We start from the raw sequence: 13,150 nt of genomic DNA on the forward strand, positions 1-13,150 counted from the left end.
AAGGCAAATTAATAAAGCATAACTAAAATAGCAAACAAAGAACAGAAAAAGTACACACCTTTTGTGAAGAAGAACGAAAGAAAATGACGATCAAAGAAACCACGAAACAAACACGGCGACTGGAAAAGCCAAACAAAACCTGGAAGGTGGAAATGCAACCCAGAGAAAACACATAATAGAAGAAATGTAAAAGAAAAGAGAAAAAAGACCCAAAACCAAAAGATAAACCCTTCGTAAAAAATGAAAGGACAAGGACAAAAAGGAGAAATCACAACAGAAGGGTAAAAAGAGAAAAGGCATGGAAAACCCCTCTACCACTCTCCATTGTGCGCATTTTTGTTGCCTTGAAAGTTGCAAAACGGTCACTTTCTCGAGTAACGTAACAAACAGAACACAAACTCCACTCGTCCATTCAACCTTGATGACCACATGATCCAATGAACTCGAAGCAAGCTAGACCATCAGCATCAAGGCTCAGACCAATGAGTGATGCTCTGAGGCAACTGTTATGGACCCGATTTCCCGGGTCCCATGGGCCTTCCACAATCTGACCCAACCGAGGCGACTCCAACAAACCTGCTAAAACCTTGGAAAGCGGGACCACCTCATAAGATAAGATAACCAAGGAACCCTATGAAAGGAGAGCCTAACCATTATCCTAGGTATGATTTAATTTTGCTTAAACACATAAACCCTACCTCATTAACTCTCTAACTTAGGCGTCGGGGTGTATTTGCAAGTACCACCCTGGCCGCTCCTAAAGTCTGATTATGCCATCGCTAAGACCGATGATAAACTACTATTTTATGATTTATCTTGTGCTTAATTGAGTTGATTTTATCAATCTTTCATACATTTATTCATATGATTTGCATGTTTTACAATTCCTTCCCAGAATTTGTTCTATGATTGAAAACATGTTTCTTTGGCTTTTATTTTCTTTTATTTAATCTTCTCTTATTACCATTAGATGCCTTGATATGTGTGTTAAGTGATTTCAGAGATTACAGGGCAGGAATGGCTTGAAGGATGGAAAGGAAGCATACAAAAGTGGAAGGAATACAAGAAGTTGAAGGAACTGCAAAGCTGTTAGCCTGACCCTCTTGCACTAAAACGATCATAACTTGAGCTATAGAGATCTAAATGATGCGGTTCTAGTTGAGTTGGAAAGCTAATGTCCGGGGCTTCGATATGATATATAATTTGTCATAGTGGCCGTACAGGTAGGCGACGCGAACGTGCGCTTCACGCGGACGCGTTGCATCTGCGAAAATTAGCGTGGCAGATTTCATAACCAGCGAATTCTGGACTGTTTTTGACCCAGTTCTCGGCCCAAAAAACACATATTAGAGGCTATAAAGTGGGGGAATACAGCATACAACACATCATTCATTCATAAATCACACTTTTCATAATTTAGATGTAGTTTTTAGAGAGAGAGGTTCTCTCCTCTCTCTTAGGGATTTAGGATTAGGATTTTTAGAACTTAGGAATATTTTTATCTCACCTTTCTATCAGGTTCAATATCTTTTTATTCGACTTCTCTTAATTGTTGATTATTGATGTTGCCTATTTGGCTTATGACTCTTCATGTTTGGATTGATTTTATTTTATTAATGCAATTGAGGTATTTCAGATTTATGATTTTTTCATTTAGCTTTTTATATTCTTGGCTTTAATTGATTAATTGGTAACTCTTGAGTTGTCAAACTCATTGTTGACTGAAAATTGGAATTCTTCAAGAATTAACTCGAGTTTCAATAACTCTAGCCTTTTCCAAGGAAAGACTAGGACCTGAGGAACCAAACTTATTCTATCCACTTAACTTACCTTCATAGTTAGAGGTTAACTTAGTGGGAGAAAAATCTAATTCTCATCACAATTGATAAGGATAACTGGGATAGGACTTCCAGTTTTCATACCTTGCCAAAGTTTTATTAGTTATTAATTTATTAATTCTTGCAATCTATTTCTCTTGCTTAAACCCTTTTTTCAAACCCAGACACTGTTTTTCCCATAACCAATAATAAATCATACTTCCCTGCAATTCCTTGAGAAGACGACCCGAGATTTGAATACTCGGTTTATAAATTTATTGGGTTTTGTTATTTGTGACAACCAAAACGTTTTTACGAAGGGATTTTCTATTGGTTTAGAATCTATACTCATAACACGACTATATTTTTACAAAATTCTTTACTAGCAAAAATCTAACGTCAACCGACAACTTCCGGATCCGATTCATCAACCCGTGCAAGCGACACCTTGTACACAATCCATAACATTTTTGTAACATAATTCTAGAAATCTAATTTTCGCAAATTTTTCTTTTGATTATTGTATTCTTATTTTTCATCATCATGCTGGTATATACACATGAAATATCAATCACCATGAACGTAGAAAAAGATCAAAAGATAGAAGACTAAGTTACTTTCCTTCCTTGAACAACAGAATTCCTCAACCAAAAATCAAATTTTCAAGAGCCCAAGGGGATGGAGGGCTGTTGCGAGGTCCAATGGCTCTCAAAATTATGAGTTTCACTGCTAGATCCAATGATAAGAACACCTTCATCCAATAAGAGGAGTCAATGCTTTCCCCAATTCATAGTGGTAAGTTCCATATTTGTATATCTGCTTTAGAGTACATCAACAGAAGGGGCACTGATGCGCAGAGGTCCAGGCGGTGCCTTCTATCCTCGTCGATGCGGCGCAGAACCCCGACGCTTGGAGAAGTTCCTTCACCTTCTTTGGCACATGTGGATCCCCTGCTGCTGGATAGTTGAGCTTGTCATAAAAGGGAATTAAGTTTAAAAGATTGTTGGAAATTTGAAGATATCCACACCCTTCCTTTTTTTTTTTTTTAACATTTGTTTAGTGTTCTTTTGGAGACAGGAATGGAACATCATCACAATAGGTCCATTTGCTATTTACTTACAGATTGATTATAATATCAAAGATGATAGTGTCCAAATTAAATCAGGATACAAATTGATAATACTGTCATATAAATTGCATAAACTTGCACCGAAAAATAACTAGTTTGCAAACCCATGACAAAGAAAAATGATATTGATCTTTATTTTTCACTTCATACAAAATCAAGTTTGTAAAACTCTAATTCACACATTCAAATAGTCTTCCTTCTTTTTTATTATATCATATGGATAAGGACTATATAATGATCATCTATAGACCACCATTTCGAGATTGGTAATGATAGTGATTAAAAAGTTACACATATGCTTTGTAGACTTTGTAGTATAAGACTTGCAATGAACAAATCAAGCATATGCACACAAGCTGATTAGTAATAGTAATGACATTCATTGTTAAAAAAATATATAAAATACAAAAAAAAAAAAGAAAAGAGATAATTATACCTTTGATATTGAATATTTGACCGACTCACAACTTCTTTTCTATTAAATGAAATACTAACAAGATTCACACCTATTCAAATCTTGTTGTGGGTGGACACAATATCTCACACTAAATGAATATAAATAGAGTTTTGCTAGGTAAACAATGATTTTAGTGAACAATAAATTTTAGAATTGACCCAATAAAGTAAAAAAATATTCCACTCCTAAATTCTAACACTAGGATAACCATCTACACAGTTAGTAAATTGAACATCCGACATATTCATTGTTCACATTGTTTAGTATTCTCATTGTCTACCTATACTTTTCCATATAAATAACATAACTCCGAAATCGAAAAAGAGAAAGTTGATGCAGTAAAATATAAAAGGTTGCGTTTGTTTATAGGAATAGGCTATTGAGACAGGGACACAGAGACACAAAATTGTGTTTGACAAGTGAGATATGAACAGAAATACTGAATTAACGTATTTTGTATCTATCGTGACAGAAAGGACATAGAGGCACTAACAAAGAATGCAGCTTATTTTTATTTTTTCTTTTATTATTTTTGTTAATTTTTTATAATTATACTTTTTATTATTATATTTTCTTCTCAATTTTTTTGAATAAAAAAATAATGAAAACAAATTGAATTTTCATAATTTGTTCAAGTTTATTATCAAATACAAGAATATAAAATTTTGTGTCTCTATTCTTTATGTCTTGTTCTCAATGTCTTGTCTTATCTTGTTCTCATAAACAATTGCAGTCAAACAAACATGTTCATGACCATGGGGAAGCCATAGAGGTAATAGATGGAATCATTGTGACCATCAACAACATTGATTGTTGTCCCGCTGACCAGGTACCATAAGAATGGTAGAGGGTCTATTGGGAAGCACTCCTTCCATGATTTCAAGAACTTCCATGCTGGAACTGAATCTTCTATTTCCAGTTCTGGTGACCCATGTGATATGTAGAATGTCTCCCTCAAAGCCATATTTATATTCCCTTTCACTCTTCTCTTTATGTTCTTTGTTTGTGTAAAATAAAAATCAACACCATATTTAATCACTATCCATTTATTCGAAGGATAACGCGACCCTTAACAAAAATAAAACGGACAACACCATTCTGATATTGCTATTTTAAGACAACAAAGCCTCTCTATTAAAAACTCCATCAAATGCTATTTGAACTTAATTTAGCAGCGTTTTATTTGTAAGAGGAAAATTTTAAGCCCTACAAATTATTAATCTGTTTATTTTTTTAGAAAATTATCCTTCACTAGTAATGGTATGGTAAACAAAGACTATTGTTGAGAATAATGCCACCAGAAAAAAAAAAGTAAGTACAATATGAAAATTGTTTTGGAATAGACAAAATGGTATCCAATGAGAAATGAGATAAGAAAATGGTGACAGAGGGTGTGAGAAGAAAAAGAATGGAAAAAGGGAGATATTGATGGTGATGGTATTAGCGGTGGAAGTCGAGATAGTGATAATAATGTGGTATGATTACACAATAGAAGTAGCGAAGCTTAGTGGTGCAGATGGTGGTGGTTGGTCATTGAGTGCTTATATTGTTAGTATTTCATGAGTCGAAATTTTTATTGGAAGAGTCACGTTGTCTTAATTATAAAGTTAGGAGACGTGTTTTTTATTTTGGTAAAAAGACGGGGCTAGCGCTCAAAAAAGACCTCACTATACAGGACAAGGAGATTCCTTTTTCATCATCAACAAGAACATTCTTCACCTCTCTAAAAAGTAAATTCCAAAAGAAAAAGGCTAATTCAAGATCTAAACTTTTACAGGTTAAGCAATCTGCATATTTATTGTCTTCTCTATGAATATATACAAAAAAAATGTCCAGGTCTTTGTTTTCCAATGGTTACTGTTTCTGATCGTTTGCTTAGATCTTATCATGGATATTGCCGTTTGTGAGTCTCTCTCCACAATTATCTTCCTTAACCCCTTAGTGAGTCAGGAGACGTGTTATTCCTCCACAATGGTCATATGAATTTAGAAATGAACAGAAATCAGATTGGGTGTTTATCCCTGAAATAATAACAATAAACCTTGGTTTTGTTGCAAAATCTGAACATGGTGTTAAATTTATTTATATGGGCATATGAATCTACACAATAGAAACGGAAAAGGTGACATAACAATGGACTTAAATCATCTCATGGCCCTATATAGCTTAATTCAATATTGGCTATCTAAATAACAAATACTATTGAAAGGAGTAGCATATTCATCGGGTCAATAGAACGGTTAACAGCAAGCTTCATATACGTTCTAATAAAAACACAATTTCAATTTGAATCATAAACTTTCTTTTAATTAGTCTAGAACTAGAACTAGAAACTTCATATTTTGCATTTTAATTTTTAAACTTCTAGTATCCAACATTCAAGTATAAAGGGGGAAAAATAAACAAGATACAAAAAACCAGATATCATCTTCATTTCTAAAAGTTTTTGTTGGGCTCTTGGTTTGTACTCTCTCTCTACTAGAGAGCATCAAAGACTAATATAACAAAAAAAAAAGACTAATATAACAAAATTAATTGATTTGTTGAATGGTAAATTGGTTAATCAACAAGGCAAAATTTGAGAATAGATATTGCATCATTCTCATTGAAAAAAAAAAAAAAAGACTACATAAAAGAATTATCTTTTTCTCTTTGTTGACTTCAACTTCTTCCTTGAAGAACTATGATTATTGATTTCAAATGGCTCAGAAGCATAATGTCTGAGTCTCTGAAGGATCCTCCTTTCGCACATGCGCAGCATCAAAGAATGATACAACTTCCTCTCTTTAACCGAACTACACTTTCCCAGTCGCGCAATATCGTCTTCTATTGGTTCCAAACCATAGAGACCCTCCCTCGTGTCTGCAAGTGCTAACAAACCATCACGTACTTTTTTTGTCAGCAGAGATCTCTTGCTCACATTACATGATTTGATTGCGAATATGTTATCATCCAACAGATTAGCATCGCTTGATTCATGCCCAGATCTGGCAACCGATAGCGAAAGGTCCAACATATGGTATGCATTATCCGGCAACAGCATGACATACAACAAAACCATGAGTTCAGTCTGTGGTTCTCCTTCAAATGAAATCTCGAAATATTCCGAGTTTTGGTCGCCGCATGCAGAATAGCCTAACCTTCTCCATAGGGAGACCCTTGACCTACTGTGCCGATCAGAAAACAAAGAAGAGCACCATTGAATCACCATTTCCAAATCAATGTTAACAATGTCATAGGGATTATCTTGCTCAGTAAATCCATATCTATGAAGCAATGCAGCATTACCCATCAACCCATAAGTATTAAACACCTGATAAAGAGGACATTACAGGTATTAAATAAAAATATCCTCAAGTGAAAATACGAGGTCAATAATCAAGAAACTATAATATCTTGAATCAAGTGTAGCATAGTGACATTGGAGGTCATTGAATGCAAAACCATCAAAGGATATAAGTAAACAAAAATATTTCCACCGATTAATATTATCGATTAATTTAGAAAAATGTTCTACTTCTATATATTTGTCATTCACTCATTCTCATGTCTCAATATAACATTTAATTAAGTACTTTTCACCTTTACCTTACAATGTTAAACACGTTAAACAATGAAGCATTTACACTATAAAGTAGTTGAGTTCCTTAATCAGCATGCAAACCACTAAATTGACAGATATTGTGTACTGGAGGGATTATACATACTGATTTCTGTGAAGATTTGTAGAAGTGATCAGTAACTCATACAAGGAAGTTAAGAAAAGCTGCATAACCAAGAGGAGAATTCTTACCTCTGCTCCACTGCTGACATCTTTTACCACAATCATTTCCAGCATTGAAGGATCGTCATCTCCTGTATCCGACAAACAGTCTGTGTCACTAGCATTGCCATTCTCAACATGAGTAGCATCCAGATCAGTTGTATCTGTGGAAGATTTTTCAGCCAATGCTTCTTCATCAGCAATGCCCTCATCATTGTTACTATTATCATCATCGACATCATCATCAGCTACAGAATTAGATGAGGCAGTGAAATGCACATCCTCGGCCCCTGTTTTATGATTGAATCTGGAGCACATGACGGTACAAACACTATTAGAATATGAAAGCCTCCAGGTCAGGATCATGCAAATAAATGTCTGCTTGGTCTGTGATGCTAAAATATATAGTATTAGAAACAGAATAGGCCCCTGTTCATATATTCAAATAAACATGCATTACTTTATGAAAAAGAAGGATTCTCAGTATGCAGTATACTTGAAAAGGTTTAAATGCTACACCTCATTTGGCATAACCATGCTACTTTGGTATAGACTGCACAGCTCATAAAACGAGTTTTCTTCAATCAGGAGTGGAACAAAACCATCTTGAAATTGACAACAAACTAGACTCTAAGACTTGTCATGCATCTTTGAGATCTTTGAATGAAAATGATAGAAATAAGCATGTTAAAGAAACAAGGGTATAAGAGTTTACTTACAGGTCTGCCAGGGGAACCATACCAAAACCATGGAAATCATCTATCTCGAAACCCCGTGAAGAAATAAGACTTTTTGCAGCGAAGTATTGTTCTATACCAAAAAATGTTGGGTTAAGCCTTGAAGGCGCTGAATCCAATAGGGGGAAAATATTTTCTTTCCAGTCCTCACAGATAAGAGCTTTGTCTTCTTGTACCGTCTGCCTACAATTGTAAGAGATCAGAACATTTCCATGAACAGAAAAGCATCATAGTTTAAACACCCCCCCCCCTGCAGCGGGGATATTCTCATTTATCGATTACTATCACCTTTTGGTGTATCCTTTCATCAATGTATTTGGATACAAAAAGAGCAGGGAGATATTTCTGAACACCAGAAAAATGCCACTAATTTCTCAGATATTCTTTGATTATAAGTTCACCAAAAACTCAGCATCATACACAATAAAACATGCATATCATTCTCCAGTCGACCATTTAAACTCTCTTTCAATGGCTCCATGCCATAGCAAACAAAAAGCAAAAAGCAAACAAGAAAAGCACAGTATCGTTTTACCATTTTCACAAAAATATATATTGTACCAAAGAATTACAAGTTACACATGGTCCATTTTAATTCAAGCCATGATGACTATAAGTCTTATACCTGATGAAGCTCAGTTCCATGCAGAAGCTCATCGACTTCATTGAGGGTCCAAACCAATGGCACACACTCTTGTTTGGGCAAGACCTGAAGGTACCCTGCCCAAGGAGATTCTTCACCCAAACTCCTCTCATACATGATGGCAACTGCAAGTCCCAAATAGCCGCCGAAACCGGCATCTTCGATTATCTGGCGCGCACCGCTAGTCCTTACAGTGAGGCATGCCTCCTTCGGCATCTTAGCCACAATATCACCTTCCTTCAGTTGGCACAGTGCTCTAACAGATATTCCCTCTTCCGGGGTGTCAACAAACTCCAACGCATTGCTCCATTCGAATCCATTGGAACTCATCCATCGCTTGAATGCCCTCAAACGCCTATGCACACAAATGCATTGAATGAATCTAAATCAATAATTTAATCTAACAATTCACACAGAAAGAGTTGCAATATACATAACAGAAGTAATTAAATAACTAACTAAGAAGAGGAATGTAGGGGGGAAATGCAGTTTTCTTTACTGGAAGTATTTGAAATTGCAGCATTTGAATATAAATATACAAGAAGAAAACTATCCGTATTGCTAAGAAGTAAGAGAAAGTTAGGAACTTTGATACTTTGATGGGTGAGGGTGTAAAAGCTTTGATTTTTGGAACACCCTTTGTTGAGTTATGAAGGGAAAGGTGAGAGGAATTAGATGGCAATACCTGGTGGCCATGGACGAAAAAAGAGAGGCTTGTTTGTGTTAATTGTTAAGGGTTTTAGGTTGGGAGCTGCAGCTTGCATGCCAATACAGATGTAGGTTTGGGAAATATGGGTACTATCGTTTTAGTTAAGGTAGGTTTGGAACTTTGGAAGTGGATACTTTCCGTCCTTTTTTAAATTAATTCTCTAATTATAGAGTAAAATACTATTTCTACCCACAGACGTTGAAAACGCTAACAAATCTACGCACGAAAAAAAGAAACTACCAAATGTAACCATCAATTGTGAGATCCGTGGGACGAAATTAACCAAGCCTTATTCCGGCGTTCACTCCGTTAGTAACGCTACCTACGTGGCACTTCACGGCGAGACATGGCTTGGGGAGCTTCACACGTGGATTGCTGAGCTGTATGATCGTTATACTATATCCTTAACCCCGAAAATCCCAAATTCAAACCTTGTTCCATCCCTAACTCTAGATTCACGAAAATCTTGGAAATTATAGCAATGTCGAGGCGAAGACTCTTTACTCCACCTTCGAATGGCAGTGGTAGTGTGTCTGGAAGCTCAATTTCAAAGAGGGTGCATAATAGGAAGTTCAATGGCAGATGTTACTGTGGGTTGGGGGTGACGCTGTTACAGTCAGGAACGGCGATGAATTCTGGAAGGTGGTTCGTCCGTTGTCCCAATTGGAAGGTAACCTGTTGTACACCCTGTTTTGTGTGAGTTGAATGTGTATCTGATTTTAGTTTTTTTTCCATGGATAGAACTCGGACTGCAACTTCTTTGAATGGGTAGACGAAATCGAAGGGAAGTACGAGGGTTTGAGACGAGGACTGTCAGAAAGAAAGATGCAGAAAAACGTTAATGAGGCTGAGGCTGAAGTGAAGATGCTGATGATATTAGGGAGGTTTGAAGCTGAAGTTAGTAAACTTAGGGTTTGGGTTGTGATTATGTCAATGGTGGTGGTGTGTAACGTTGTTTGTACTTTGTATCTGATTCTCAGGAGGTTTTGAGCCTATGTAGTTGTTAGTGTTATTCAAGGACAAAAATACCCATGTTCAATTCTGAATATGTCATTTGTAGATAGTTGGAATCCAGAAAATGTCAACCAGAGTGATATCAGATATGTAACTTGCAGATGTTATCTATTACTAATTGCAAGCGTTGTTTACTTTCTGCTCGAAAATAGCATGAAATACAAGTAAAATAACCTGATAATTATGTAGAAATTGAGTTACTTAATTGTTCAAGTTATACGTATGAGTTATCAACAACGAGTATGCACCCATATCGAAAATCAAAACATAAGCAATTGAAGCTAAAGTATGTGATATCCATCAAAAGTAAAATAAACTGCCATGGACAGTACAAAAAGAACATAATCTTCCTTCATGGATTTGGTGTGGAGTTGCTGCTTCCGCTTGACCCTTCCTTCAAGTGTGCAGTGATGGACCTCAAAATTCGAGGTGGACGGAAGGTAGGCTGCGGCCACCTACTTGAAGTTGATCCTCTCACTGTGGGAGTTGGCATGAATTCCATGAACCTGGAAGTAGTGCCCTGGGAGGCAGCTTGCATGGTTTGAGGTGTCACAGTGGCTGGCACATCAGATGGCAGGGGTGATGGACTACTAGTAGTTGGTGTTGCTGGAGTAGACTGTGGTTGCTGAGTAGTTGGTGGTGGTCTTCGTAGATTCTTCTTCTTCTTTGGTGGCTTGTTTGCAGTTGGTGGCCTAGTTGAAGGAGACCTCGTTGGATTAGGAACGGGTTGAGGAACTAGGTTGGTATCCTATAACAGTAGACACATATGAGTGAGTTGATAAAACAGCAGTTGTAAAATGTTTTTGTAACTTAATTAGTACACTTACAGGTGGTGGCTGAGATGCTACTGCTTCAGCAGCTTCCAGAGTTTCCTCCCAAAACATCTCCTCCAGTCTTGCCACCTCCTCCTCATCCTCCTCAGCAGCTGAGTGTGGAGTTGAACTTTGTCCCTCACCACTCCCAGCCATTGCCTCCTTCTTCTTGGAACAGCTACGACTGTTGTGTCCAGTCTGCAATACATTTAACATGAAATAAACGTGGAGCATTGAAAGCACAATTAATGTAACCAAATGAATTATGGTTTACCTTCAGGCAGTACTTGCAGGTGATGGGGCCATACTTTCTTGGGGCCCTATGAGGATCTGGGGTGGGTTCTTTTGGGGCGTCGTTCTTTTTGTCTCTTTTCAATTTTGGCCTCCCAATCTGCTTCTTGTATACTGGGGACAATATTGGAGGTAGATCAACATGCTGTCATTATTCTTGACTAGGAACCGGCTGGATGACGAACTAGTATGTGCTATTATACGCCCCCATAGAGAGCCAGTTGTGAGCATATTTCTCTGGCCTCTTATTCTGGTATCCAAGGGCAGCACATGCATGCCTGCATGGCAAGCCAGTCAGTTGCCAAAACCTACAGGAACAAGTCCTCTTTCCTATATCCACCAAAACCTTATGTGGCAGGCACTGTACTTCATACACATTTCCAGGATCATCTCCGGTGGGAAATGGCCGCCACTTGTTGCTCTCCCTTTTCTCTTTTTCCAGCCTACTCTGCTGCACAGGAGTGATTACTTTATTATATCCCACCAACGCCTTCTTGTTTCTAGCAATTATGCTCATCATATAACACCTCACCTCTTCCAGCATAGTTATAATAGGCTTCCTTCTCATTTTTTTGATCCTAGAATTGAATGATTCACAGTTGTTGTTCGTGTAGTTGTCAGACTTTGGGTATTCACTGAAACCACTCCTACTCCATTGACTTGGAGGGATCTTGTTTAGATAATCCCAAGCATGGGGATTAACTCGTTTGATCCTATCAAGAACAGCATTGAACTCTTGGGAGGTTGTGGCCTTGGCACATCTCCACATAACCATTTTCAATTCTGTATCCCCCCACTGTTTTCTAAAGTTCTGCCATATGTGCATAGCACAAAATCTGTGATGTGCTTCTGGATTCACTTCACGTATAGCAGGGATGAGGCCCTAGATGAGAAAAGTAACGCAACTATATCATTATACCCTATGAAGGACAGTAACTATGACAGCAGGAGGTATGCATCATACATTGTAAGAAACTAATAATGAACACATACACATAGCACACGAATTCAGCCCTTACCTTCTGCATGTTTGACAGGAAGTTGATTCCATTGATTGCAGCGTCACCTAAGTCTTCTTGGAGGAGTTCAAGAAACCACTTCCAGCTATCCTCACATTCGCACTCGACAACAGCATACGATATAGGGTATATGTGGTTATTGGCATCATGGCCAATTGCAGTCAACAACTGGCCAGGGTAGTATCCCTTTAGAAAAGTTCCATCTAACCCTATAAAGGGCCTGCAGCCACTCGAAAAATCCTTTTGAACTTATGCCCAGTCCCTTTAACAAAATCAGTACTAATCCTCACAGTGGAGTCAGGGTTGGTCCTCATAATTTCATTAGCATAGTCCCTAAGAACTGCATACTGAGCTATTTCTGAGCCTTCTATTAGTTCTTTCGCCTTCACCATGGCCCTGTATATCTTCCTTTCGTTCACAATCATGTCATACTCCTTCTTGAAAAAATCTTGTGCCTGCCTTTGAGTCATGTCTGGATGATCACGGATCTTGTCCTCAAGCTCCTCTACAACCCATTTACCATCTGCAGATTTATTCTTATTAACTTTGCTGCAGGTATGCTCATTCATAAACGTTTTCACCTGAAAGCTTAATGGAAATGATCGTTTTGCATAGTATATCTGCCACGGACAACTCTCGTCATAGCATATGGCCTTGCACCTAGTTGAATCCACTCTTGGAAAGAATATGTTTCGGCCTATGTTGATGTTAAACTTCCTAACTGCCTTCTTGAAATGGTCCAGATTTTTAAACTCCATG

The 13,150-nt window shown here is 37.4% G+C and overlaps 2 protein-coding genes and 1 pseudogene across 3 annotated transcripts; 1 reads left to right on the forward strand and 2 right to left on the reverse strand.

The window, feature by feature from the left end:
- Positions 1-2,425: 2,425 nt before the first annotated feature.
- On the reverse strand, positions 2,426-4,367 carry LOC130949369 (extradiol ring-cleavage dioxygenase-like; annotated as a pseudogene).
- A 1,640-nt stretch (positions 4,368-6,007) lies between these two features.
- On the reverse strand, positions 6,008-9,353 carry LOC130951225 (ribosomal lysine N-methyltransferase 3). Of its 2 annotated transcripts, none has more exons than XM_057879860.1 (5): positions 9,232-9,353; positions 8,529-8,901; positions 7,886-8,082; positions 7,197-7,473; positions 6,008-6,716 (listed from the first exon to the last, which is right to left on the reverse strand). In XM_057879860.1, the coding sequence occupies exons 1-5, from the start codon at positions 9,240-9,242 to the stop codon at positions 6,042-6,044; spliced, it is 1,533 nt and encodes a 510-aa protein (XP_057735843.1). In that variant the 5' UTR covers positions 9,243-9,353; the 3' UTR covers positions 6,008-6,041. The 2 variants fall into 2 exon arrangements, with proteins under 2 accessions (XP_057735843.1, XP_057735844.1); XM_057879861.1 differs by having other exon boundaries at positions 7,886-8,086.
- Positions 9,354-9,736: 383 nt separating this feature from the next.
- Positions 9,737-10,363, forward strand: LOC130949370 (uncharacterized protein At1g43920, Chloroplastic-like). The gene is made up of 3 exons (XM_057878113.1): positions 9,737-9,925; positions 9,997-10,152; positions 10,316-10,363. Exons 1-3 carry the CDS (start codon positions 9,737-9,739, stop codon positions 10,361-10,363), a joined length of 393 nt encoding a protein of 130 aa, XP_057734096.1.
- The last annotated feature ends 2,787 nt before the right edge of the window (positions 10,364-13,150 follow it).

This window comes from Arachis stenosperma, chromosome 9 (genome assembly GCF_014773155.1).
Source record: "Arachis stenosperma cultivar V10309 chromosome 9, arast.V10309.gnm1.PFL2, whole genome shotgun sequence".
Classification (NCBI taxonomy): Eukaryota; Viridiplantae; Streptophyta; class Magnoliopsida; order Fabales; family Fabaceae; genus Arachis; species Arachis stenosperma.